The following is a 26726-nucleotide window of genomic DNA, read 5'->3' on the forward strand; positions in this document are numbered from 1 at the left end:
AAAGCATAGCTAACTAGTCGGCGATCCAGGCTCCATTCTCCTGGTATCCCAAATGCAGTGCAGTATTTCCAAGTGTTAAGAAAAGTGAGTGATCCTCATGCTATGCTTGTTTTTTTTTTTCCAGGTGAAGTTTTATTGCATTTGAAGATATGTTATAATACATTCATTAAAAAGAACAGGCTAGAAAATCTCTTGTTATTAATATAATACAAAGTAACCACCACTTATACACATACACCAACCAACATGGCTTTCTGCAGTCTGGGACTGGAATTTACAATTCCCAGAGAAATTCTAATTATATTGAAAAAAATATTCCTTCCCACTCTGCAGTCACTGAGACAGCTAAACCTTCACAGATGGCAATGACAAGGGAGTGACCATGAGCTTGCCAAGTCACTCCCAGGAACTGGATCTTTTTATTTCACTGGTAAGGAACAGGGAGCATCAATGGAAACTACTCAAAGAGAATATCAGAGGTTGTTTTGAAAACCTCCCAAATATATCCAATTTGATGAGTTTCTCTAGTTTAATAGTCTGGAATTTTGTAGTTTTCATAAAATCCAATAAAGGCTGCAGAAATCCTGCATGGCACAACTTGGCAATTTTCTCTGTGTAGCAAATTGCTATTACCATTTTAAATTAATGTCACAGTTCAGAATTTAAAACAAAAGAACAAACAACACTGGCTCAGTTACATATGAACAGAAGTTGAAAACAAAGGAAAAACAGCCTGCCTAATTTCTTTCTGAAGCTGAGGTTTGAACTGTAACACTAGAAGTTGTAAAAAAGAATTATGTAAAACTCTGTCCAAGCCACTGTTAAAATAAATTTCTAAAGCTTTTTTCTTATCCTATATTGCTTACAATATATTATACATATCTTTAAAAAACAACAAAAAACCCCACAAACAAACAAACAAACAAACTCCCAACAAAATCTGTCACATGCACTTTAAGGAGATTATATTTTGTGCTAATTACACAAGTGAAAATATTAGAATGCAGCTCCAGAAGCAGAAGTACCGTAAGGTAACAGACACCACCACAAGGAATGAATACCTCCTTACTCATGCCTGACATAAAAAGTCATTTGTTATTCTTACCTGCTTTACACAAACACACCAAGAAATCCTTTTATTAATCCAAGTAAACAGTTACTGGTTCTTGTTACTGTACAACTGGACTGCCTTTTCTAGCATTGTCTTGTTAAAAGAAGTGACATTTATACCAATTTTCACAGCGTGTTTTGATACCCGCTGTTGTTCCACTTCTCTGACCACTTCAAAATGAAACCACAGATAAATTTCAAACCTGAGGTTATGTCAAATGCATTTCTCTAGGATTTATCTAGAAGTCAGTAATTTCAACCTCAGTATGTTGGACCAAACACCATTTTGAGTAGCTCATGTCAGTACTGGCAGCTACCCAAAACTGCAGGTTATTTGGGAAACAACATTGCATTTAAATGAATACTTTTACAGAGGCACCACAGTTTGACAGCCTTCTTCAACAGCACGGTATTTCAGGAATATTTGAGGCCCAGAAGTGTCATAGTGTGCTTGAGTGCTGTTTCCTCTACAAATCTTACATTTACATGGTCTTGTTTTTCATGTGGATGCACACCTAGAGAAACATGGTAAGGAAGTATTTACAAAATTGTACATGCTTCTGTACACTTACAGTCCTGCAATCTATTAAACAGCTTCATCTACAATACCAAAAGATAAGGGCTAATAGGACTGTGTTTTCACGTACCCAAAATACCTACAGCTTTCAGTGGTGCCTTTTGGATGCTCATCCATGGCAAAAACTGTCCTATCAGTGGGATGTGAGTCAATTGTATCCCACACAGAGGGAAGACTCTCTGGAGGCTGGACTTCCAAACCAATTCAACACTGGAGATCCAAACCCAGACTGAAGCACAGTGGCTGTGTTGGTACTAGTGCATTAAATGACCCAGGACACATGCTCATATAATGCTACATGGTTTAACTCTCTTTCCTCCCCAGATAGCAGGGGGAGGAATACATGGAGAACGTATTCTCCCCATACATGGAGAATCTTGGCCCCTGACACTTTCCTTCAGCAAAAAGACAACCAAACCTATGTGTTCAGACATCACTGAAGTTCTAATAACTCAATTATGTCACTATAGGCAGAATACATCTGAGTGAGCATCAGAGGGTAACGATCACTGGTCTTCCAAAGTACAGAATTAACATTACCTTGATTCTCTATCTCTGTCAACATATTAGCCAGGTAGTTCAGTGGCAAAAACTCCACAGGGACTGAGAGTCTCTCAGGGATAGGCCTGCTGCACTACAAGGGAGACCATTTCAGGTTAGTTCACAAAGTCACACAGTACCAAGGTTCAGTGTTTCTTTAGTGTGTTATAGTCCACAGAAAGCTCAGGAATCTCAACACTGTCAAAGCATAAGATTTAAAAACACGGCCTCTGTGCCCTTACCTGCCTGTTTCCCAGCTTCTCAAGCAAAAGTTTCACATATTTCCGTGCAATTAAATTTGCATTTATTGGATGATTCCAGTACTGGCGGACCTTTTGACCAAGAGCCTAGTAAGCAAAAAGAAACCCCAAAAACCTGAGAACATAAATACGAGACAATGGAAACTTAAGAAAATTGAGAAAAAACCTGACACAAAACCCACCCTGTAATGCAGATGTGCTTTGCTTTCAGACCCTGATGACAAAGAGGTTATCATGTTCTGATGGAAGGAAGCCATGGAGCCTTCCTTTTGTAGCCAGTAACTAAGAGATCACAATATGCTCCCAAAATGTGGGAAATCAAAACCTCGTCGCTTGGTCTTCACCTCAATTGGTCTGTCCCAGTGCCACTGTTCCATGTACTTAAGTATTAATTGAATCTTTATCCTTTACTGTGACTGATTTGAATCTATTCTTCCCCCAGAGAATAATGTAGATGCCCCATTCCTCAAGGCTCATTCAGGACAGGGCTTCTCAGGCTCAGTCTAAGGAAGCTTAGACAAGCCGAACGCTGACAAGGAAAGATACTGGGAACAGAAGTTTCGATCCTGTTATCCTGGAAACTGATAACATTGACTTACATTCCCGGGGCAAAAAGAGATTCAAAACCAGGTTTCCCAAAGCTTCCAATCCCAACCAATAAGCAAAAGAATAGGAACACACTGAAATTAGCTCCACCTTCTGCTATTTTCCTTGTGTAGATCTTCCCCTGTCCCTCCCCTTCAGCTGCACCGCAATGCAGACAGCTGTTCATTTTAGTAAATGCTGTACAGTTTAATGGTGCTTAAATCCTTGCTTCTGATGAAATTGAAGTCATCCACTGCATGTAACCTGCTCAAAATAGTCTGAGTCACCCCAAAGTGACCTTTCTGGCAAACAGACTATTCCCAGCATTTTTTCCCAACGCTGTAAATAGATACAACAAAGCACTGGTCTACTGTGCATAGCTAGCAGTAGTTGTTCCCTAAATCTCTCCCAGCTCAGCCCTTCACGTCAGAGCGTGGTTGGAATGGAGTTCCCCACCCACCAGGCCTGGGGCTGGCAGCTCAGGGGCCCTGTGCTGACCCCAGCTCACCAGCCCTGGCCCAAAACAAGACACAGAGGACAAAGAACATCCTGTGGAGATCTCCTTCTCTACCCTTTCTAAAAACGGCTGCCAAATAAAGAAGCCTTTGTTGAAGGAAAACGCCAGCGGCACTTCTGGCCGTTTGAACTCTAAGTGAAAGCTTACGAGCTTAATATTGAGCAAACAATGGGCAATTTATGTGGAGAAAAGCCTGTTCTGCAGCGAGGCATTCCCCGAGGGGGATCCCTGGTGTTCCTTTGCTCCCTGACATCTTGTGTTTCCCCTGCAGTCCTGTGCTGTGCACTAAGAGCAAAAGGGGAGAAGGAGGAGTGCATCTCGCATTCTGCTAGAACATTTTATGAAGCACCAGTAATCAGCTCTAGCCTGTGGCTACACAAGTCACCTTGTGAATAGATGAGACTGTGAGGTTTAGCTGAGGGGAGATCTTGTAATTCATCCCTGCCACAAAGCTGTGGTACAGTAGGATTTTACAGCTTTTACTCTACCAGCTTTTGAACATATTTTTTTAAGTGTATGGAACCAAACACAGAGGTCACAAGTGCGGAAGGTCCTGTGGATGCTAAAAACCCCACACAAAACTCCCATAAACTCTCTTTAAATCCTCATTGCTTTATGGAGATGAGTACTCAGCAGAACAGTGTCAGTCTTGTTGACTCCTGTAGGGTACTGAAGGCTTGGTAAAACACTATGGACAAATTTATAATTTAAGTTATCAGGGTATCCTACAGGCCAGGAGCAGCAGATGAAGAAACTATGGATGTTCTGGTTATATTTGAATCAGGTTCTATTTGAATTACAGCTGAATCTTTCATTGGTTGGACCCTCTGTATAAGGAGGCATTTCCTATCAATTCCAAAATCCAAGAAATTATATCCAAAGCCATTAGTTACCTCAGGAAGCCTCATGACAATACTAAACTTCAGCTTTTCATTCTGTTCAGTGTCATCCAGATCTATAAGCAAGAGGCAAAAAAACCATATCAAACAAGTAGTAATCACATAACTTTCAACTTTCACTGAAGACATTCTGAATAAACATCACCTCTGTAGTGAAATGAAAATTTCAATTTAAAGTAAGGACTATTATTTACATTATACTACATAAATAAGGGCTGTTATTTACATTTATATAATTTATACAAATGTATTTCTGTATATTTGTACATAACTTCGCCATTTTATATAAAAATTTATACAGTAATTCAAAAGTACTTTGACTAAGTACAACTCCCCAAGTTTATAATATTTCATTTATAAAGACCAGGCACAGATTGATACAGCATATTTTGTTGTCCCTTTTCTCGGACACTGGAGAAATAGCACATCACTGGGCACAGCTGGCTGATGTTCAGCCACCACTGACCAGCACGCCCAGGTCTTTTTTTACCGAGCAGCTTTGCAGCTGCTCTGCCCCAGCCTGTGGCGCTGCCTGGGGTTGTTGTGACCAAAGGGCAGGATCCGGTACTCGGCCTTGTTGAACCTCACGCAATTGACCTCAGCCCATCAGTGTGGCCTGGTCACACCTGTCTGCAGAGCCCTCCTACCCTCCTGCCCAGCTTGGTGTCATCTGCAAAATGGCTGAGGAAGCACTCGATCCCCTTGTCCAGATTACTGATGAAGGTATTAAACAAGACTGGCCCCAGTACTGAGTTCTGGGGAACCCCACTGGGGACCAGCCACCAGCTGGATGTAACTCCATTCCTCTCCACTCTCTGGGCCCAGCTGTCCAGCCAGTTTTATCCCCAGTGAAGAGTGCTCCCATCCAGGCCATGATCAGCCAGTTTCTCCAGGAGAATGCTGTGGGAAATGGTGTCAAATGGCGTAAAGTCCAGGTAGACAACAAACAAAGCCTTTCCCTCATCCACTGTGTGGGTCACATGGTCATAGAAGGAGATCAGGTTGGACAAGATGATCTGCCTTTCACAAACACATGCTGGCTGGGTCTAATCCCCTGGTTGTCCTGCACATGCCATGTGATGGTGTCTCGGTTTGAAAGACAGGTGTCTGCTAAGGAAGGCAGAAGCCCCCCCTTGAAGTGGCAGATATAACCCTTTTTCCCTCCAAGTTATTATATTTTGAAATCAAGGGCCTTTAGGCAAAGATGTGGGAAATAGGAATAACAGTTCTTTACTAAATATATATATATGTATATGTATATAACCAGTCAAACGAAACAACAACAACTATGGCAGTAACAGCACACACAAACCCAGTGCCAGCCTTCTCGGCTGTCGGGCCCTTTCCCCTCGGGTGCAGTTCCGTTCGCAGCCGGCAGGGGCGCTGGCGGCTCCCGGTGAGCAGGGCAGGTGCGATGGTTCCCCCGCGGCTGCAGGGGGCGCTCCGGAGCGAGCTCGGGGAGCACGCGGCAATGGCGGCCTGGGATCCCGGGAAGGGATGGGACAAAGGCTTCACAAACCCCTGGGCAGCCGATCCCGGACTCTCAGGAACAGCAGGCTGGAAACGGCAGGCGGGAGCAGCAGGCCAAAGCGGCAGGCTGGAGCGGCAGGGACGAGCACAAATCCCAAGTGGCAGGCGAGATGTATCCAGATGGGAGAACCCCACGGATGCCCAGGCAGGCAGGGCGAGCGGGGCTACAGCGTAGCGAAAGCTCGAAGCAGCAGCAGTGAGGCAGGGCAGCCACAGCTCGGCCTCCAGCAGGGCAGGAAAAGCGGCTTTTGGGGTCCCGGCGTTGTTTCCAGCAGGAAGAGAAGAACGGCCAAAAAGAAAGAAGCAGCAGCTCCTTTCTCTGCAGCTTCTCTCTCCGGACGCTCAGAGCGAACTGCCCCCACACCCAGGTGTAGACAAAAAAGTAGCCAGGCCCGCCCCACTCCCTTTTTGTCTTTCTTAAGTACAGCTATTTGTCCCCTAGCAACATGCATATGGGAGAAAATTCCTTTAACAGAAAAAAAAACCTGAGACTAAACTAAAACCCCAACAGATGGCACTCAAGTGATCTGTTCCATAATCTTTCCCAGCCATGAGGTCAGCATGACAGGCCTGTTCCTCTTGTCCCAAACATAAAGCAAAAGCTGAGGGCTGGATAGCAGACCAACTTCCGGTTGGGGTTTTAGGAGTTCTCCTGGGGTTTTTTTCTGTTAAAGGAATTTTCCCCATATGTGTTGCTAGGGGGACAAATTGCTGGGTATTTAAGAAAAACAAAAAACCTGGCTACTGAGGCGGGGTGCATTTGGCTACTCTTTTGTTTCACCTGGGTGTGTGGACAGTTGGTTCCGGCGTTTGGACAGAGAGGGAGGCTGCTTCTTGGGCTGCTTCATTTCCTTCTGCCAGAGAAACCCTGGGATCCCAAGCCCGCCTTCCCTGCCCCGCTGGGAGCCGGGCTGTGGCTGCCCTGCCTCCGCCCTTGCTTCGAGCCTTCGCTGCGCTGTAGCCCTGCTCGCCCTGCCTGCCCAGGCCTCCGGGGGGTTCCCCGCTTGGATACACCTCATCTCCCACCCGGGATTTGTGCTTGTCCCTGCCGTTCCAGCCTGCTGTTCCCGAGAGTCCGGCCGGACACCGGGATCGGCTGCCCAGGGGTTTGTGAAGCCTTTGTCCCATCCCTTCCCGGGATCCCAGGCCGCCAGTGCCGCGTGCTCCCCGAGCTCGCTCCGGAGCGCCCCCTGCAGCCGCGGGGGAACCATCGCACCTGCCCTGCTCACCGGGAGCCGCCAGCGCCCCTGCCGGCTGCGAGCGGAACTGCACCCGAGGGGAAAGGGCCTGACAGCCGAGAAGGCTGGCACTGGGTTTGTGGTTCTGTTTGCTGGTACTGCCATAGTTATTGCTGTTTGTTTGACTGGTTATACACATACAGATATATAATAGTAAAGAACTGTTACTCCTATTTTCTACATCTTTGCCTAAAAGCCCCTTGATTTCAAAATTAGAATAACTCGGAGGGAAGGGGGGTTGCATCTGCCATTCCAAGGGAGACTCCTGCCTTCCTTAGCAGACACCTGTCTTTCAAACCAAGACACTTCCCCACACACAGGTGTGCAATTTCATAGAGTCACAGAAATTCCCCAACAAATCCTATGATGATCTTTAGTATTTGCTTTTCTAAGAACTCTCAAGTGGAAAAACTACAAACTCAAATTCTCTCCACAGAGATATTTCTTTGTGTGCTATGGTAAGGCAAATCACATAGCCTGAGCCCTGACTTTCTCCTTTCAGGTAGGCAACACCATCAGCTACAGCCCTCACTGAAACAACACTCTAAGAAGAGCTGAGTGTCCTGGGCAGTAAAGCCTGTGTCCAAGGGGAGCGGCTCCAGGGACAACACTCCCAATTAGCTGCTGGTAACAAATGAAACAGGATGTTCACTGTACCTTTCAGCAATTTCCTGACACATGTTTCTGTCAATTGCAAGACCCCATTGTCAATATAGTGCAGGAGGGTGTGCAGAGGGAGACATCGAACACCAAGACCCAGATGCAGAGTGTGAAAACCTATGAAAGAGACAAACTTGTTTAGTACAATATGTATTTTTTTTCTAATTCTCTATTGGAGACTGGCATTACTCTAGCTAAAGCCATCACTTCCCTTAACTTTCTGATTGTTTCTAGTTGGTGAGGAAATCAATTTATTGAGTCATGTAGTTTTATTTAGACATCTTCTAAGTCCTCTCAAGCACAAGCTTGTCAGAAAGAAGAATGCTAAGGGGACTGAAAACAGTCATTAAAGTTGTACACTGTCACTAAATGTCTCCAAGTTTTATATCTGAATTGTTCTATTAATTTGGTTTTTATCTCCTTCTCTCCTCCTAATTAATCAAAACCTGAGGCCTCACCACCCTCAGGATGTCGCTGCCACCCAGGCACTCCCACGGGCAGTGTTAACACTTCCACTTCTCCTTTAACACCAGCCTGATGATGGTCTTGTTATCAGGTAACACTACTGTGTGGCAGCATTTGTGCCCACACAGACTGAGGGACAAACTCATACCAAAAGCAGTTTCTAAGACCGAAGACAGATTAGTTAATAAAATCCAGAAAGATTCAAACAGAATTGGAAAGCATTAAGATGTTCAGATGTCAAGATGTCTTGCCCTAATAAAAATAAGCAAGTGCTTTGAAAATGCCGTAAACAATTATGAGGAGCTCTAGGAAGTGAGTCTACTATCCAGACGAGCTCTTCCATCAAGGCTGGAAGTAATCCCTTCAGGATAAAACTGAAAATTATTAGCAGGGCAACAGCATGAGAAAAAACACTCTATTTGCTACAGGATAGAATTTTCCCTTGTAGCCCTTGACACTGAAGTCCAGTTGTCTAAAAATACATATATGTGAAAGGAGTCTAAATCTTAGTTCTAAGATAAGACTGCACCCAAGCATTCCACTGGAAACCTCTGTTTAGTTTTCTCTGTTTCTAGTAACTATTTAGTTTTACTTCATTTCACTTGTACAGGTTTATCAAGGGCCTTCCCCTCTATAACTGACTTGAATAGATGTCAATACTGCCAAAGCTAGCTTGACACATGTGCTGCAACCAGTGCTCTGCTGGGAAGAATTTATAGTACTGCTCTCCTCACTTACGATTAAAACAGTAAACCACAGAACTTACCAGGAGGTAAAGGCATGCACATGCCATTTGCTGCTTCCAGAATCCGACTCATGATGTGGAACACCTCAAACTCTCCTGCACTTCCTTTTTCATCACTGTAGTTAACAAAGTAGCAACACATTAAGAACCTAAGGTGCCCACATTGTCCGGGAGAGAGTGTCAATTTGCCATACTGGCTGTGCACTGAATGCCTGCCTTTGGGATGAAGTGCCAGGGGATGCTGACTTGTTTACTGTGGTGTCTCACCCAGCACCAGCTGCCCAGTGCTGCAGACACACAAAGCCTCTGTGTCCTCCCCCCGTTGCTGCACATTTACAAGGCTCTCAGCAGTACCTCAAATCAGCAGCAACAGGTGAAAGCTGCTGGTGTAAGTGACCTGGCTTTTATAGGTGTTTAACACCCACTACTCAGCTTAGGACCACTCCAAACTCAGCAACTTTGAACTCCGGCCATAACACTGCCTACATGGTTAATATTCACACTGGCCTAGGGAGGGCCAGCAGGATCCTTAGGAAGAGCAAGTGACAGTCACATTGACACTGACAGCAGCACAGGCACTGATTGTTCAAAGGCGTACTACTGTTGATGACCAAAATCATTATGCCCATATTTTAAAAGGCAGGCTGAAAACTTTAACAAATCACTTGCTCACAAGCAGAAGACACAGGAGTGAAGCTGGTATCTCCTCCAAACTTCTTTCATTATTCGATGCACCAGATTCAGCTAAAACAAAAAAGAGAAGACAGTGTCCAGAAGCCTGCGTACAGCAGGCCCTTGCCCTTTATTCATTCCACACACCAGTTTGTTAAAAACTTCTCATGGGACTCCTACTAAGTCTTCACTTTTTTTCCCCTAGCACCTTAAAATGTAAAATTATTAAAATTTGAATTGTAATGGAATTGCCCTGTTCCAGAAGTTTAAAGTTCTTCCAGCTCATCAAAGCATCATGCAAGACATACAGCAACTGAACACATTCTGCTTCTTGGAGATAACTGGTCTCATGCTCTTGCATCAAATTCTCAAAGACCTTTTTGCCATCAAAGCAAAACCAGCATGTCCAAGTGGCTGAGCATTTGGCAAGGAACAGTCCCAAAGGCTCAGCAAAAGTGGCTAACGTTGGAGACAGTAGAATGCTTAGTTTGCCAAGAAAAGTCGGCAGGAGGAATCACAGATCTAGTCCTGGCAAGGAGGAAAGTTGAGACAAGCAAATGCCTCTCCTCATCTATTGAGTTTCCTTTTTGTCCCCAGTGAAGTGAAACAATCCCTTGGCCCGTGTGGTTGTTCTTTGTGCTCCCAAACTGTCGGTCACCACACACAGTCAGCATATACCAAAGCCACAAGCCCTGTTCTCACTTAGGCCATCTCAGCTTCTGCAGCTGAAAGAGAAACCACACATGAAAGAGCTGAAATAACTTCCTCATCGTTGTCATGTGTGACCACTTCCACATCTCAGTAACACCACTGAGACACTTCCTCTGCACCTTTTATCTCTGGCCCTCAAAGCACAGCAATCAATCAATCCCAGGAAACTCAGGAAACGAGTCTGACCCGTTCTGCAAAGAGGTGTCACAAGAAGTTAGGAACCCTTTTTCTCCCTCCAGATGGTCAGAATCCAGGAATGTTTTTTCCCCACTTTCTTTTCCCCTCGTAGGCTTTGCCCTGTCCAGTGTCTGACTTGTCCCAGGCTCTGAGCAAGAGAGAAACAGGACACGCAGGAGAGGTCCACATGCAAAGGCCAGAACTGGAATATTCTTCTTCAGTGATGTTCCTTGGCCAGAAAGATTTACAAGGTAGCACCTTTCCCTTCCACCAGCACTTGAGCCAGGCTTGCACAGCTGCCTGATGCAAAATAACTACCTAATACTTGCCATCTCCACACTTCCTAGATGCAGTGGAAAGATCCAATTTAATCTCTCTGGAATATGGCAAGTTTCCTAGGAAATTAGTGATTTCCAGTTTCCAGAGAAGGGTCACAAGAACCACACCTGCTGCTGGAATGAATTTCACCTCTGGCCAGCACAGAGGGTGCAGCTAAGGCCTGTGCATCAGGAGCTGCAGCTGGATTTGAATGACCAATGTTGAACTGAAAGTTCTTACAAGTTCCAAAAAACACCAATTATTCTTTGTGCAACACAAACATTTTTCAAGAGTATGCTACTCCAGAATGAATATTTTTTGCTTAACAACACAGCAAACAGTACAGCTTTCACAGGGCACAGAAAGCTAACAACTTCTTAAGTCATAGTCATCCAAGCTATCACAACATACTTGAATCATAAATACATGAATGTTTGTGATGTGACATCCTCACTAACAGCACATCTCGCTTTGGAGGTCAACATCTATCCTTGCCATTGTAGAAAATACATACAGAAAGATAAGCCGTGTCTCAAACTTTTTTTTCAGAAAGTAACACACAAGATAATGTGCATGAGAGAAAGGCAACATTATCTGTCTGATGGAAGCGGCACAGGCAGCATCCTGTCCGAGCTTAGCAGTGGGTGTCTGGGGGAACCAAGTTAAGAGCTACACCCGTACCGGGCAAGGCCATTTTCACTGAGTAACAGATACACAATATGAAGTTTTTTGGGGCTCGTACGTGAAGCCATTTCCCTTGGAGTGCTCTAAACTAATAAGAAAACACATGACCAATAGCAAGACAGCACATGCAGGAGGGCCTTGGCTGATGCTGCTGTCACCTTGTCTTCAAACATCTGCAATTCCAGGCAATGGTGCCAAGGAAACTGAAGTTCCACTAAAGGAATTGTGTGCTCAGCTCCTATAGCTGTTTCTACAGGAAAGACTTTGAAGTGGTCAAAGAAAAGAACCAGGAGCAAAGGAGAAAAGAGAGTGAGATAAGGTCTTGCTGTCTTTCAGATCCCCTCCTGTGCAGGAATATGACACAGTCCTCTTCCTCCTGAGGAAACTCAAATCCAAATGGTGTCTGTCTTCTATTCCTCTGCAGCTGAGCCCACATCAGAGGACAGCTGGCCACAGACACCAGGGGAAAAGGTACAGCTCCTGAAGTGACTTGCAGAGACATTTCAGCAATTTATTCAGGTCTGCCTCCTTCCCGTGCCACAGGCTGCCTGCTCACCGTGCCTCCCCTTCCACTTGCTGCCAGGGCAGCAAATGTCACACTGCTTCGGTAAGTTACTGCTCCCCTTTCCTGCCTCACTGAAATCAAAAGAGTGAGAGAAACAGATATGGAGTAAAGCTAAGATAAAGTGATTGGAGAGGAGAGAGAGCCTGTGGACATACAACAACCACTGCAGGAGAGGTGGCACATGGACTGGGAATCAGACACGCTCCAGCTCTGCAGAGCTCCTCAGCAAACAGGGAAGTCCCACCGAGATGTGTCATTCACACTTCCCCACATTATTTCTCTGTACACAAGAACAGTTCTGGGAAAGCAACCACCCCTTGCCTGTTGTTTCATAAGAAACACTCAGTGCTCCCAAGTCTTGGCTTCTCTGACTTCTGCTGCAATTGATTTACACAGTGACTACACACCACAGAGCCTAATCTCAGCCACTCCTGGGCTCCTGAATGCAATGCAAAATATTTTATGAAAGCTGACAAATTTCAAGTCTCTTTCTGTTTCACTAGTTTCAATAGCTCTGCTACTCACTACTGATGGTACAGAGATCTGTGGGAAGACTCAAACCAGTTAATTACCCTGAAGAACTCTGAAACATTTAGGATATAGAAATGTTTGAGATGTAAGAGTTTCTAATTAGGATGAGGGGTAACACAAGTTTAAAAATTAAATAATTTCTAAATATTTCCAAACAGTATCTAAGGTGCACCAGCAAAAGCAGAAGCAATTTCGAGAGGCCCATTATCTTTGTTTACAGTAGCTTTTCTAAGAATAAGCCTGTCAGTTGAGTTGAGAGAATTAGTCCTGAGAGTTATCTTGTGGGGAGGACTAAGATTTGTTTTGCAAGACTTAGTCTACAATAATTAAGCCTTGCAGATCAAGGTTGAACAGATGTTTTCAGATTTTTTTATCTTAGTTTTTACTAAAAATGAACAAACTGTTATTAGAAATCAAATGAAAGGAGAATAAATGTTCCACTTGTGTTCTTTTCAGCACCCTTTTCAGCTTTGGTTCACATACTGTTCCTATTTTAATCAGCCACCAGTTTTAGTTTCTTTCCTACACAGATACATAAAAGTCTGCCAATTACCAGTGAAACAACTTGTGAAGTTGTTAGAGTGAGGCTTAAAAAGTCAGGAACTGCAGTGGGGCTGCAGTGGTTCAGAGAATGCTGTGACATTGACAGTGCAACTGACTCATACAGGACTTTGGAGGTGATGCAGGTATCAGTAGCCTCAAGGAAGTTTCACAAGGTTTTCATCCCTAGAAAACAGCACTGTGGGGAATTTCTACTGAATACTGGGGCAAGGATGGCACAAAGAACAGGATTTACAGTTGTCATGCAAGCTTTTGGGAACTCTGCATTCTGCACTTAAAGGACATGATATTGAGACAGACAAAACCAAGTACATAACTTCTGTACACAACAGTTATGGTTTTTGTAGCTTTTTTTTTTTTAAGGTCTCTGAAGAGGATAAAAGAAAAATAAGAATTTGGAAAGCAAATTTTCACAGTAGTTTACAAAGATTTCTTCACACAAAACTGTCTCCTGTCACATGCACAGCCCACCAAAGGCACTGTGTAGGAGTGGTGTTGATTTACCCACAAGTCAGACTGTAGTAACATCTTTTTTTGTTCATTGGTTACTTCCCCTGGTGGCACTTTCATTATTCAAGACCTGCAGCAATGTGTTCTACAGGAAACCAAATGGATCTAACAGCTTTAAACCTTCAGGATGAGCTCCCATTGTATTTCTGGGAGTAGAACATATTTGTAGAAGCTGCAATGGGAACAGTTTCTTCTGTATTCTGAGTGACTGGTACAACTCTTTTAATAATATTTAAATAATACTAATTTCCTTTATCAATATATACAATATTAGGCTGAAAAATATGTTTAAACATCTTAAAAACAATTTTTCCCGCCAAATATATGCTATATACAACTGCTGCACAACCAAGGATCTACAATCCAACAAATACACACTTGCTCAGAATAGTGACTATGAAATCAAACTAACCAGGTTTGCAACATAATCCAAAACTATTTGGTCAATCTTCTTTTTTCCAACGTATTGTAGATGTCTCATAAGATGATCCTTCAGCTGAGCAACCATCTAAAAAAAAAGGCAACAATTCAGTATCCCTGGGCATCTTCAAAGAGACACAAAAGCTGCAGCAGGTGCAGGGCCTGATCAACAGGCATTGGCTCAACAAAACATTTCCCCATTACAAAACTCTGGAGTGAGATCCCAAGCTACTGTACAATCTTGCTAAACTCAGCAGCAGATGTGAATATTCAAAATGGTTACTTGGTGCAAATTCAGCAAAATGAACGCAAAGCTGAGCTTTCAATGATACTGAAGAGGAAAAGCTTACAGCTCTCACACCCCTCTGTGTAAAGCCGAGGGAACAGGGTGAAAGAAGGATTTAAATATAAATATTGAATCCTGAGAACAGAAATACTTGTTACAAACAAATAAACCTGAGATTTTATGATAGAGAAAACTAGCACAAGTACAATTTGTTGTAGTTGCCAAGAACCTGAGAATCAGAGTGATTAATGGCAATTTCAGGTTAAACATTAATTGTGAAGTCATTAAAATTGGGTGTTTGTTATCATGTAGTCCATGCCGCTCCCTATTCCTTTCTGAAATATTCTCTGACCTCATGCAGCTTCAGATTGCAACTCAAGTCCACGCTGGCTCTTTGCTGAGAATTACTAAGAAGCTCAGAGTGAAACTGGAGCAAATAAAAATCTCTGTCTGAAGGAACTTACACGTAGATTAATCTCAGTGTGTCAAGACAGCAATACAGGTATGAGGAAGGTATAGACAAAGGACAGCAGTGACCTGCTTTTTGGATCTGTCAATAAACAGAGGGGAAGGAATGTAGAGAAGCTTCAGAGAATGAGAGGCAAAACTTGGAAACAGGGAAACAAGATTGCAAAGAAGGAAAGTTTGCCTCAGATGTGAACAGACAGGACAGTGTTGATCTGCTCTTCGCTGCTGAGATCTTCTAGTGCATGCTGAAGAGTTAGATGGTTTTAAAAGTAAGAGAACAAGGGATAAGCCAAGATGTGTATTCAGACAGAAGGAGGACAGGTACAGATTTGAGACAGGATTTATTGCCCAGAAGCAAATAGATGATAGATCCTTTAGGGAGATCACTGGTGAAAACAGTGCAAAAGAGGAAGGGACATCAGAATGGCCACAGTAGTCTCAGAAGTGAGGGAGAAGGAAAAAGAAACAGTAAAAAAGGTGTTAAATCAGGGAGCAAGAAGATATCTGCTCATCAAATTGAGAAAAGCTGTGTGGGGGAGGAATTCACTTTTATATGTTTTAAAGGCATAAAGTAGTCCAAAAATAGCTGACAGATTAAGATGACCTCCCAGTCTCTAGCCAAAGTTATACTGGGAAAAAGCATTTTGACAAATCAACTTTCTATTCCTGTTTTTGCCCTATGCCTTATGATGACCTGCTAAGATGATATAATGACTATGAACTCTAAAACTTAGGAAATGCCATGTTTGCCCCATAGCTACTCTGAGTGAGCTTCCACTCAGCACTGGAACTTAGACGGTGACTCTTCACACATCCATGGAGCGTGTGCGTCCTCTAGTGCATACTGACAAAAGCACATACCAGTCCCATGAGCAACTGCTGCTGATAGTCCTCCTCTTCAAAGAGAGGTACCAGCCTCGCCTCTGAAATAAACATAGCAACAATCATTCAAGGACATGGCACTACAGAAATATCACCAGAATTCAACCAGCTTCAAAAGTACTTAGGAACAGACAAGCAAACAGAAGTTGTGGTTTGATCTACTCAGCTACAAAACTAAGATAGTGAAGAACCATGGCCTGCATGAGAACTGAGAAATGGAAAATAACCATTTATCTGCCATCCACTACTTCTTTTCTTTAATATTTAAGTAAGAGTTACCACAGTGTGGTGACTCAAGAGAGTAAAGAGGCACAGAGAACCTTCTGGTAACACCAGTGCTAATGCATGCGCTGCTTAGATCTTGTCATTTACAAACAAACGAACTATAGCAGCTGCATGAGTTTTCCAAGGAAATGGCTAGACAGAAAGTAAATAGTCCAGGGAATCACCTCCCACTGATTCTCTCCCATGGTCTGGCTGCTTCTGTTACTCAGATTTGCAGACCACTATGAAAAGAACACAACTTTTCTAACTAAATGGAAGGAAATTGTAGTGTCTACTGGAATTAATAACCTGTATTTCCTAATCAGTGCTTCCTGTCTACTAAAACAAAGGAAGAAAAACAATCTTCAATTTCATGATATAGATAAAACCAACTCAACACTTTATGGAACCAAGTGCTGAATTCTTACAATATTTCCACCTGGTTTTGCTCACCTTGAAATATATTTATACCACCACTTAGCAGCACAGAGACCTGTACTGCTTGATTTTAAAGGACTCAAGGATCAATCTACAGGGAAACACTACATTGATGCTTGTTACTCACTGGCAGCTATTTAGAAATTCTCTAGTAACAGTTAAACATCTGACTTCTTTATCAATAAGCACCTTTGAAAACATGAAGCTGAGGTTCACAAAGTTGATACAAAGTCTCTCAAAGTCAGAGCCCATTGCAACAACTAGCAGCGACACAGATGACTGGTGTTAGGGGCTGCAAATGAGTACACTGAAAATGCTTGGTAATAAAGGACCGAGCAGCACTTAGATCAGCATCATTTCACAGCACACAGTGGCAAGGCACACAGAAGGCACTGATGTGTGAACAGCAGGAACATAATACACTACTAAATTCAGTTTTACTTATTTGTGACAGAGGAACTGGGCATCACAAAATCTCAAGTGTTTCTGGTCTAAGGAAATTCATCACACCTGCTCTCTCTATACCATGTTTTTTCACCAGCCCTAATCTCCTGCACAAGATCTGATGTTGCAAAGGCAGCTGTAAGTGGACAAGACTCAACAGTAACATGGTGTCATTGATACTCTGCTCCACAAGAAAAATCCTGAAGAAGATATTCTTTAGCAGACTAAGTTTTACTGCTTATGTTGTTACATCCAGTATGAACTAGGGGCTTTATTTTCAAGCATTTCCTAGTCAGTATGTGAAAGTTTTCTTCTCATCTTAAATCCTCAAACTCTTCTGTGCTGAAAACACACATAGCAATTTATTTTTAGCAAACAACAGGTGGATGGAAATATCCTAATAAACCAAAGTCTTACAGCTAAGGCCTACATAAAGAAAAGTTTTACTTACCAGAGTCCCAAGCGTCCAGATGAGAAAGCACCCTGGGGTTTGAAACAAAAATCAGTGTGTTTCATATGCAATACTCTGAAGGCTTTCATAAGATCATTAAAAATTCAAATGAGCCTTTGATCTTTCAAAGACAGCTAAAGAAATCTGAGAACAGTACATATGACTAAATTTAGTAAAAATACTAGATAGCATTAAAAAAATTCTATCTGTCTAGACTGCATGAGAATAACTTCACATCTACCATTAATTCCCTAGCTCTAGAGCCCTGTGTGTGTTTCAGATCATACTGTAGTGATGACAAGGATTCCAATAACCAGTTTTCACCAGGATAATCTTCTTTAAAGATATCCAATCAGATACCTAATCAACTAATTAAATGTCACATTAAATCCTTCAACATACTTGTGCAAAATAAGATAGGGTAAATATAATAGAAACCAGTACATACTTTTTGGCATTTTCAAAAATATTCCTCAAATACACTGTGGCTCTTCTCTCCTCTCTCTGGTTTGTAAACAAACAAAAATCACAAAATGAACTGAACAGATCAAATAAAATACTCCCTGACAGAATGAAGATGAGAAATAAAGTTGGTTTTCCCTTTGAATGGAAATAATACACAGTGGGGCCTCAAACCATCTTCCAAGTGCCCATGCTCATAGGCATTCACACACGTGTAAACCACGTGATAATACAGTGCAAACCCTGCTTTTGTTTAATTTCTTCCATTATTTTAAGAGAACAAAATTTACAGGCAATCACCTTAGGTGAAATGACTGCAAATCTTTGCACTTCTCATAATCAGATTCCCATTTATTTACCTTCAAAATAAAAAAGCCAACTCATCCATGCTTGACTTTAAAACACCCATTTCAGAGGCAGCTCTGAAGAGTTCCAGTGTTTCAGTTCCAGTGCCTCTCACCCACCTCTTCTGAAAGGTTACGCCATTCCCTCCTGAGCACATTACTCTGGTAGTGCAAGTGTGGCTCTGCATACTTCACACTCTCCAGGTTTGAGCTGAGTTTCTCCCAGAAGCCTTTGGAGTTTTGGAACTGCAAAGTGTTGCAGAAGAAGCATGAATATAACCTGATCTCTTAAAGAAATACCTCATCACCCTCCCACTAAGTGACTGCAAAGATACGTGATTAATGTAGCTTCAAAACAATCTAAGTGAAAAGAGTTAAACCAAAGCGCTTCAACTAATTTCTCTTGATGGCATGGCAGTGGTAGCACTTACTCAAACTTGAGATCAGGATTTGGTGCCTGGAAAGAAATGAGTATTTCTGGGTCACAATTCATCTGACCTATTTACACGTTTGAGATGGGAAGAACTGCACCACAGACTACACTGGCCATATTGTCTAGACTTCCTCTGACTGTAAAAAGAGCCTTAGGCTACTAACTTAGATATAAATGTTTTTACATTTGGTCTAATAAATCCCATTTCAGGTTTCTAGTAGCTCCAAAAAGAGGAATACCACCATGGCCATGACAGCTGCAGGCTGCCACCATTTTCAAGCTGCATTAATACTTAGATTGCAAACATCCATTTACCAACCTCAAGTAACACTGCTTCCTCCCAGAAAAGAAACAAAATCCAAACATTTCCATAGCAATTCTAAAGCATTTGACTCTAAAGCTAAAATTAATTTAAACTCAGCTGTGCACAGGCAAGAGGAACAAAATCCGAACAAAACCACACCGGTTTCCCGAGCTAGTTCTTGGACTGGGTATAAAATTTGAAGCTGCTGTTTATAAGGTGGGTAAGATGTGATCATTGCTGAGGAAGAGATGAAATTAAGGCAATTCATTTTGACAGTTTTAAAAAAGAAGAGATGGTACAAGCTGTTCTCGCACCTCTTAATATACTATATCTCCCAACACAGACACTACAGTAATGACATTTGAATAAAGACAAGTTTGAGTTCACAATATTCCTCCACCTTGCACTAACATATTGAATTTTGCTCTCTCTTCTCAACTATTCTACAAGAACAATAACTTTAAAAGAAAACCTCAAAAGGGGGAACCCACTTCCTACTATAAACTATAATTTGTCAAGGAAAATAAATCTCCAAGACTCAATCCTGCCAGCCACTTTCCTCTTGCTGCCAGTGCCTATTGTCACTTTATTATTGTAGCTGCAGCTTGGGTTTTGCTTCGTGTTAGTTATATTTAGCAGCTGCAAACTAGGAGCACATATGGCACCATATGTTCACTCTGTTGGACCTAACTCATGAGATCTACAACCTACTACTGCAGAATGTTGCCTAAATGTTACCAATATGAAACCAGAGAAATACTAAATACAGCATGAGGGTATCATCTAGTGACCAATCCATGCAACAGCACCACCACTGCAAAACTGTGTTCAGGCCACACTGGACCTGGATATGTGGCAGAGGGAAGCAAGACAGCAATTTTCTTTCATATATGAAATGTCTTACAGGAAGTGGTAGACTTCAGAGTTGTCTGCTTTTAATCCCAAAAAGCTGAGTTGTACTAGATCTCATTTACAAAGTCAAAAGCTTGAAGTAAAGGATTTTTAAAATTACATATATTGTTTCTTGAGGATCATCAGGACAAGGACTAGAAAGAGAAGGCTTTTTCATCTTAGGTGTTTATTCAGGAGACATTTCTAGAGAGTCAGGAGTTAACACCTAAGCATGAACACCTAAAAGACATTGCACTACCAGAAGTCAAAGCCAGGCCTTATCAGTTTGCAATCCATGAAAAGCTCCCATGAAGCCTTTCATAAGTAGTGGGTTATTGACTGAAGATAGAGAGCTCTCTACTATACCCTTTGAAAAGATGTAGGGTGACAATTGTCTTCAAGAGGCCCATGTCTCTCTGGACTGTAGTGCTGTGTCTCCCCAGCAGTGATGGCATTCAGAGAGCTCTGTAACCAACCTGGCAGCTGCACAGGCAGCTACTCCTTAAAACATCACTCTGCATCTCAGGGGTTCAGCACAGCATGAGGGAGAAGCTCTTTTCCTGTTCTCTGACAACTTCTTGCACTATATATTTTCACTCTTCCCCTGGACCTCCTCCTATTTTGTTTATTTCCCTTCTTCCTCCTGCCTTCTCCCTTTCTGACTGAACTTATTTGCACCCCTGCAAGTTTGGTTTGTGCTTAAAAAGGGGGAAAAAATTAGACGTATTATTGCAATCCTTATGTAGAGCTTTTGGACAATTGGACTAACTGTTCCTCCTTTCTCAGTATATCTTGATGACCAGGAATTTAGTGATAAAAACACCTGATACCCAAATAGCACAATTTTTTTGTGAATATAGACATGGGCCTTCCAAAGGCTCTCAAAAACTCATGGGCTTGAGAACTCAAAAAAATGTCTCAAAGTAACAATTCAGCATTGTTTATAGCATTGTGAAATGTCATAAAATCTTTGCAAAAGAAATACTACTTGTAGGACCAGATCTGTCACCAGGGTCTGACTCCAATAACATGCACCAACTGAAACACCAGCTGACCACTTAAACTCAAGCCATGGTGGGTTTGTGACACTGGTGTGGTATAAAACAGCCAGAGCATTAAACCTTACCCTGTGCATTAACATCTTTGTCCTCATGCAGGAGTCAGAGCAATTTGCCATCAAAAGTAGCAGGAAATATTTGTCTTTAGCTCAACTCTGACCTTTTCAATCTGTTTAGGTTTCAGACAGAAATAGGAAATGAGTTCCACAATCAGGAAGTATAGCTGCTAAAGGCATGTGCCCCCAGGGGCTTGAGGTTCAATCTCAGACAAATTAAAGGCCTGCTAACTTTGACCTTAGTGAATTACAAGGATTATCTAGCAACAAATTTTCTCAAGGTCTGATTTTCCCAGGTGTCCCAGGTCCCAGGGCAGCCTTTCCAAGCAAAGAATGCAAAGCCCGATTCCTTGACAGAAACCCCATGAATGTGTGCAGCACTGCTGCAGAGTGAAAGAGCAGTGGGCAATTCCACCGATTTTTAAAAGATTCTGTGAACAGTCAATCTTTATGACTAATTATAAGCACGTCTTTAAAGACCTATATGGAACAACATTGTCATGTATCCAGAGTCTAATCCTGTGTGTTGCTGGTGTGTTTAAACTCCTCACTCTTCCCATTAGCTCTCCACAACAAACTGCTTATTAAAATCCTCTTTCAGATTTTGTAGGGGAGTAATTAGGAAAATTTCAAGTATTTCTCTAAACTGGAGCTGAGGGAGTGGAATGGGAAGACGGGAAGAATCATTCATGTTGTTTTCAACGGAAAGTGCAATTTCCTACCCAAACAGCATGTGCTCTCCCCACACAGCCCACTGCCCTTTCCAGGCTGTGCAGGAATTTGTCTAGATTTAGTAGCCAAAGCCCTGACATAAGTGCAATCACAGGATGCTCTGGACAAAAAAAAAAAAATGAGAGGGTCACTAACCATCCACACTAATGGCAGCACAATGAAATAGCCCTCAAAGTGGGCACATGTAGACATATGTAGAAATCCTACTTGTCTGTTATGCCACCTCAGCCTTCAGCAACCAAAGCCATAAAGTGAAGTGGTACCAATCTGATTAACGATAATTAATTAGTGAATAATCCTCCCTGTTGAATAGAGGTGTCTTCAGAAAGGGAAAAAAAACCCCACCATCTTTGAGTCTGATTAACTGATATTTTAATAACTGCATAAGTATTTCCAACAGGGTAATTTTCTGTTCACAACTATTCTTGGATAGGGCTGCATCATTAATATTTAGCACATTCCCAACCCACAAAAAAAGCAGCTACTAATCTCCAAATACAAATGTGGTTTTATACTGGAACTTACCTCTAACACAGGTAGAGAAATAATGTCTGTGGCACATATTACTCCAGGGACCACCTATAAATACAGAACAATTATTTATAGTCTTATAATTTAGCAGAGAACGTGGGGCAACTAAATGAATCCCCATCACCCATTTCTTTTGTGAAACTCTCTACCTAGCCAAAACGGTGCCCTCATTTAAAAAAAAACCCCAATTTATTAGAACAGTGTCACAGCAGAGAAATTAAAAGACACTATTTGCTCTAATTGTAAAGTCTTGCTTGAAGTTATTTTGCTTCTGCAAACTTACTTGTAAATCCTAACTCTACTGGTTCTGTCTGTCCTGGAAATAACTGCATGATTTTGTTGGTTAAATGTATTCTGTCTTCATTATAAACCTCATATGATAAGGAATAAATTAATACTTCATTATGAAAACTGAGATATTTAACCATCCATTCAATTATAATAACTGTTCTTGGTTTTGTAAATGCTTTTATTTGTTGACAAAAAATTTGACTCATGGAAAACATCACAAAGGGTAAGACTTGGCAAACTAAAATAGACATAAAGCACAGGTTTCAATTTGGAGCATATCTATGAAAAGGTAAGACACACAAGCTATAGACTGTACTAAGGGATAAAAACCAGCCCCTCTAGCTATTAATTACAGTACCAGCTGTTATCTTACCCCAATCCAGTCATGCAGTGATGTGTAGGGCAGGAGTTTATCCAGGTTCTGTGTTTCTGGACACATTCTGCAGTACAGGGAGGCTGAATGTAGTGTAAAAAGATTTATAAGGGCAAGATTGTATAAACTATCAGTTAACAAGAGTAGGCTTCACAGTTCCTTATCTGACACTTTTTTAGGGACAAATCCTGCTGCTGTCTCTGAAACAGCTTCCTCCATGGTGGAACTGGTCCCATTCTGTGCACAAAAGGAGGAAGAGAAGTCCAGATGGCTGCAGGGCCAGGTCAGCTGCTTGGCTACAGCTCAGCACTGCAGGGGTCCTTTGTGCAAAGACTGTGCACTGGCTAGACTGAGGAATCAGCTATTAGAAGAGAGTATCATGATAAGCCAAATCCTTTTGAAAAAATGGTTTGGGCTATAGCTAGGGGAGAATGGAGCTGAGGAACCAGTCTCTGGAGACCTAAAATAATGATAAATCCATTTGTTCCATTGGACAGAAGAATGCATTTGAAAAGTTTTACTGATAGTCTGATTTTGAGATGTCTATGTATCTTCTAAACTACTGATACTGTCTCTCAATGCCACAAAATGCAGATTAGTTATCATAAATCATAACCAAAAAGTTCAGAAGTAAGAGTCAGTTTGTACTGCCATGGCCTCCCCTCAGTGTCAACTGGAGCAAGCAGGAAAACTCAGTATGCAGGAAAAGAAATACCTACCTATGATAAATTCCTGAATGGGGTCAAAAGAATGGCATGTTGACATGTTCTCAGAAATCCACCGAATAATCTGTCAGAATGAGAACAGGGAGCTTGTCATTTCTCTCTGTTTAAGTAAGCATTGTAAGAGGGTATAGAAACTTTGGTTTTAGTAGTAGCACTTTGCACGGAGTAGTGATAGAGACACAAATGTTTTCAGGACAGTCTGGAGCAATAAGGGGGTTTAGGGCAGCCCAGCTTATGAGACTTTTGGCACTGCCAGGTGAATTAGGACTTCTCTTTGGCTGATATCATTCATGCCCTGCCCCTGCTTTGTATATGACATCAGTCACTGGAAAATAATTTAGAGGAGATTCTTTTCCCACCTGCATTTCCAAGTCTTCTGTGTGTTGGAAGTAGAGCAGGGCACAGTGAAGAGCTGCCAGTCTCTCATAGTCTTGTTTGCTCTTTTGTAGGAACTGCAGCAAGGCACTATCACTGATGCTCACATCATACAGACTTCCTGCTTCACAATCCAGGGCTGTTGACACCCATGGGGATCGGATGGAACAGTTTTGTAATGCGTCAATTCTTGCATCCTCACCTGAAGAACATTGGTTTGAGAACAAAAAGGAGTAAGAACATAAATTTGCCTGTTACCAGTATTACTCTTAAGACTCCTAGGCCCCCAGCAGTAAGAAAGATTCTGCCTCTTGCACTAGCTGCCCTGGTATTATGCAGAAGAGGAGTAGGAATGGTGTTGACAAGGAAAGCAGACAAGCACAGTCCATACTCAGTGCTCTCCTTCCCTATGGCTGACACAGAGAAGGTGTAGAGATTTGAGGCTTACATTGCTGCCCCAAGGCAAATCAGAGTACATGTGATGGAATAGAGCAGAGCACAAGGACAGTAGCACAAGTTCAACACTAGAATTAGCACCTACTGGTACGGCTTGTACAGGTCTGTACATGTAGAATGTACATGTACATCTGTAGAATCATGATACAAACTTCTATTGGTGGATCTCTTGCCATCAATCCCAATGGCCAGAACAGGAATGTTCTGCTCTAAGATTACTCACTGAAGCATCTGACCAAAACCACTTTATTTATGCTAGTACTATTGTTCACCACCATGGTACAATACAGATACTGTATTTCAGACCGTTTGCATCAGAAATCAGGCCCACCATACATCAGTGATGCTTTCCACTCATTTTTAGCAGGACACTATTTCATTATGCATACAAAATAGGTATTAGCTTCCTGTGATGCTGCCCCTGCACCAGTTTCCACAATTTATGTCTCCTTCACCCAATCAGGACAACAGATTTCTGTTTTCAAACAAAGGCACCCCACTTTCAAAAATAAACCACTTCCCACGAAATTGTGTTTGTTGGAAATGAAGTAACACACATCTCAGATGAGACTCTAAATTAAATTGCATCAGCGTGATCAGGTGAAGGAAACACAGATTTCCTTTCCCCACACCCTCCAAACACACACATTTTGAGCAACTCAATTGGAGGAAGGAAATGTAAAATCAAATTTACATGTCCATGTGAAATTTGAAAACAGTGGAGGACCAAGAACCATGTGCAAAGCTGGGGGAAGGGAAACTATGAAACCAGGGCAGAGAATTTCAAATTCAGTGAAAGGTCTTCTTCCATTTCATAACAAGCAAGAAGTATGAAATATATGAAGTATGAAATATATAAAGTATAAAATGCCAGTTCAGATTCTGTCTAAAATGAAAAGTAGCAAAAATGTCATTCTTATTTTTTCAGTATCCTTCCTTCGTCAGAACACTGCGCAATAACGAAACATTGAGAAATACAACTTTCATGTAAAGAGATACGAACAAGTTTCCACAACAATGAAATTACTTAAAGCAGTTTTACTATACCTGTCAGAAATAAACTATAGCACAGCAGGTCAGGATGTTGAATGTTCAGGAGGTGCAGGAACTGGCCAGGCAAATAAGCAGCCACATAATAGTCTATTTAAAGAAACAACAGTGGTCAATTTAGCACTTGATCACTTATTTGCTTTAAGAGGCTCTTTCACATGATTCTCATCCTGGCCCACTTCTCTGTGAGGAATTGATTATATCTAGGAAATATAAAAGGAGTTAATTAAAAGCTGCTCTTGTACTAACACAGGAAACACTAGCAGTACATTTGGAGTTCTAGGGGAGGATTCAAGAGACTTGAGAGACTCAAGAACTCAGCAGCTAGTGTCCAGCACAGATTCTGAGGCAATTTCAGAGGAAGCTGCCTACTAATGGTGAGGTGTTGCAATATCAAATGCCAAATACAGAAGTCATGCAGAAGAAAAGCAGCAAAATAACACTGCTACCTAAAGTTAAGAAAAAAAAATCCTTTCCTTTCAGCGAAGAGTTCGCCATTTGTCTCCCTACTGCAAACAGAATGGCAATCACACAGGGAAGTAACACAAGCAACCCACCAAGATTCATAAAAGCCACTTCCTTCAATTGATGAGATTCTGTTCTTTCTAGAGAAACTGTAAAAGTTTTGTTGTAACCTGGGGAAAAACAAAAATACTTTAAAAACCTCCAACAATAAACACCGTTTGTTACAATCCACCTATGACTTTATAGCTAGAAACTTCGGCAGTGCCCGTAGACTCAACGGGGATATTTTACACTGTTTTATGGGGTTGTCTGCATGGACAGATTTAATCCATCCTAAACAGAGTTCCTGCACACTTAGTAGACTGGCACCTACACAGTGCCATTCATTAGTGTGTGAAAACCAGCCATGCACTGCACAGCCTATGTTTGTGTTTAAAGAAGCATTCCATCCCAGAGCAAGCTTGGGATGTGTAAAAATCCCTTCCCCCCCCCCCCCCAAAAAAACAAACACAAATCCTTTACATAGCTGTGTTTCACATTTTGGTCTTTCAACTGCTTTAAAGAATTTCCACTTTGTTTATCTGCATGCCCTATTGCTCTAATTTAGTTCAGCTCCGTTTATACAACGGCCAATTTCAGACCTGCTGTGTTTGCATGGGCTTTGCATCAGCA

The 26726-nt window shown here is 42.0% G+C and overlaps 1 protein-coding gene across 4 annotated transcripts in view; it reads right to left on the reverse strand.

Annotated features, from left to right (window-relative positions):
* Positions 1-186: 186 nt before the first annotated feature.
* GSAP (gamma-secretase activating protein) overlaps positions 187-26726 on the reverse strand; it is a 47065-nt gene continuing 20525 nt past the window's right edge. For 2 of the 4 annotated variants that reach the window (XM_082280314.1, XM_082280312.1), the window contains exons 14-31: positions 26147-26224; positions 25587-25679; positions 24068-24285; positions 23703-23772; positions 22984-23066; positions 22314-22367; positions 18435-18560; positions 17957-18012; positions 17509-17540; positions 15891-15952; positions 14268-14363; positions 9800-9870; positions 9148-9242; positions 7914-8033; positions 4483-4544; positions 2470-2574; positions 2228-2321; positions 187-1625 (exon numbers count right to left, since the gene is read on the reverse strand). In XM_082280314.1, the coding sequence (XP_082136440.1) occupies positions 1525-1625; positions 2228-2321; positions 2470-2574; positions 4483-4544; positions 7914-8033; positions 9148-9242; positions 9800-9870; positions 14268-14363; positions 15891-15952; positions 17509-17540; positions 17957-18012; positions 18435-18560; positions 22314-22367; positions 22984-23066; positions 23703-23772; positions 24068-24285; positions 25587-25679; positions 26147-26224 (1616 nt within the window). In that variant the 3' untranslated portion in view covers positions 187-1524. Of the gene's footprint in view, positions 1626-2227; positions 2322-2469; positions 2575-4482; positions 4545-7913; positions 8034-9147; positions 9243-9799; positions 9871-14267; positions 14364-15890; positions 15953-17508; positions 17541-17956; positions 18013-18434; positions 18561-22313; positions 22368-22983; positions 23067-23702; positions 23773-24067; positions 24286-25586; positions 25680-26146; positions 26225-26726 lie in introns of those variants that run through there. The other 2 variants (XM_082280313.1, XR_014226346.1) reach the window with 2 other exon arrangements.

Source organism: Coloeus monedula (genome assembly GCF_965178545.1).
Source record: "Coloeus monedula genome assembly, chromosome: 4".
In the NCBI taxonomy this organism is placed as follows: Eukaryota; Metazoa; Chordata; class Aves; order Passeriformes; family Corvidae; genus Coloeus; species Coloeus monedula.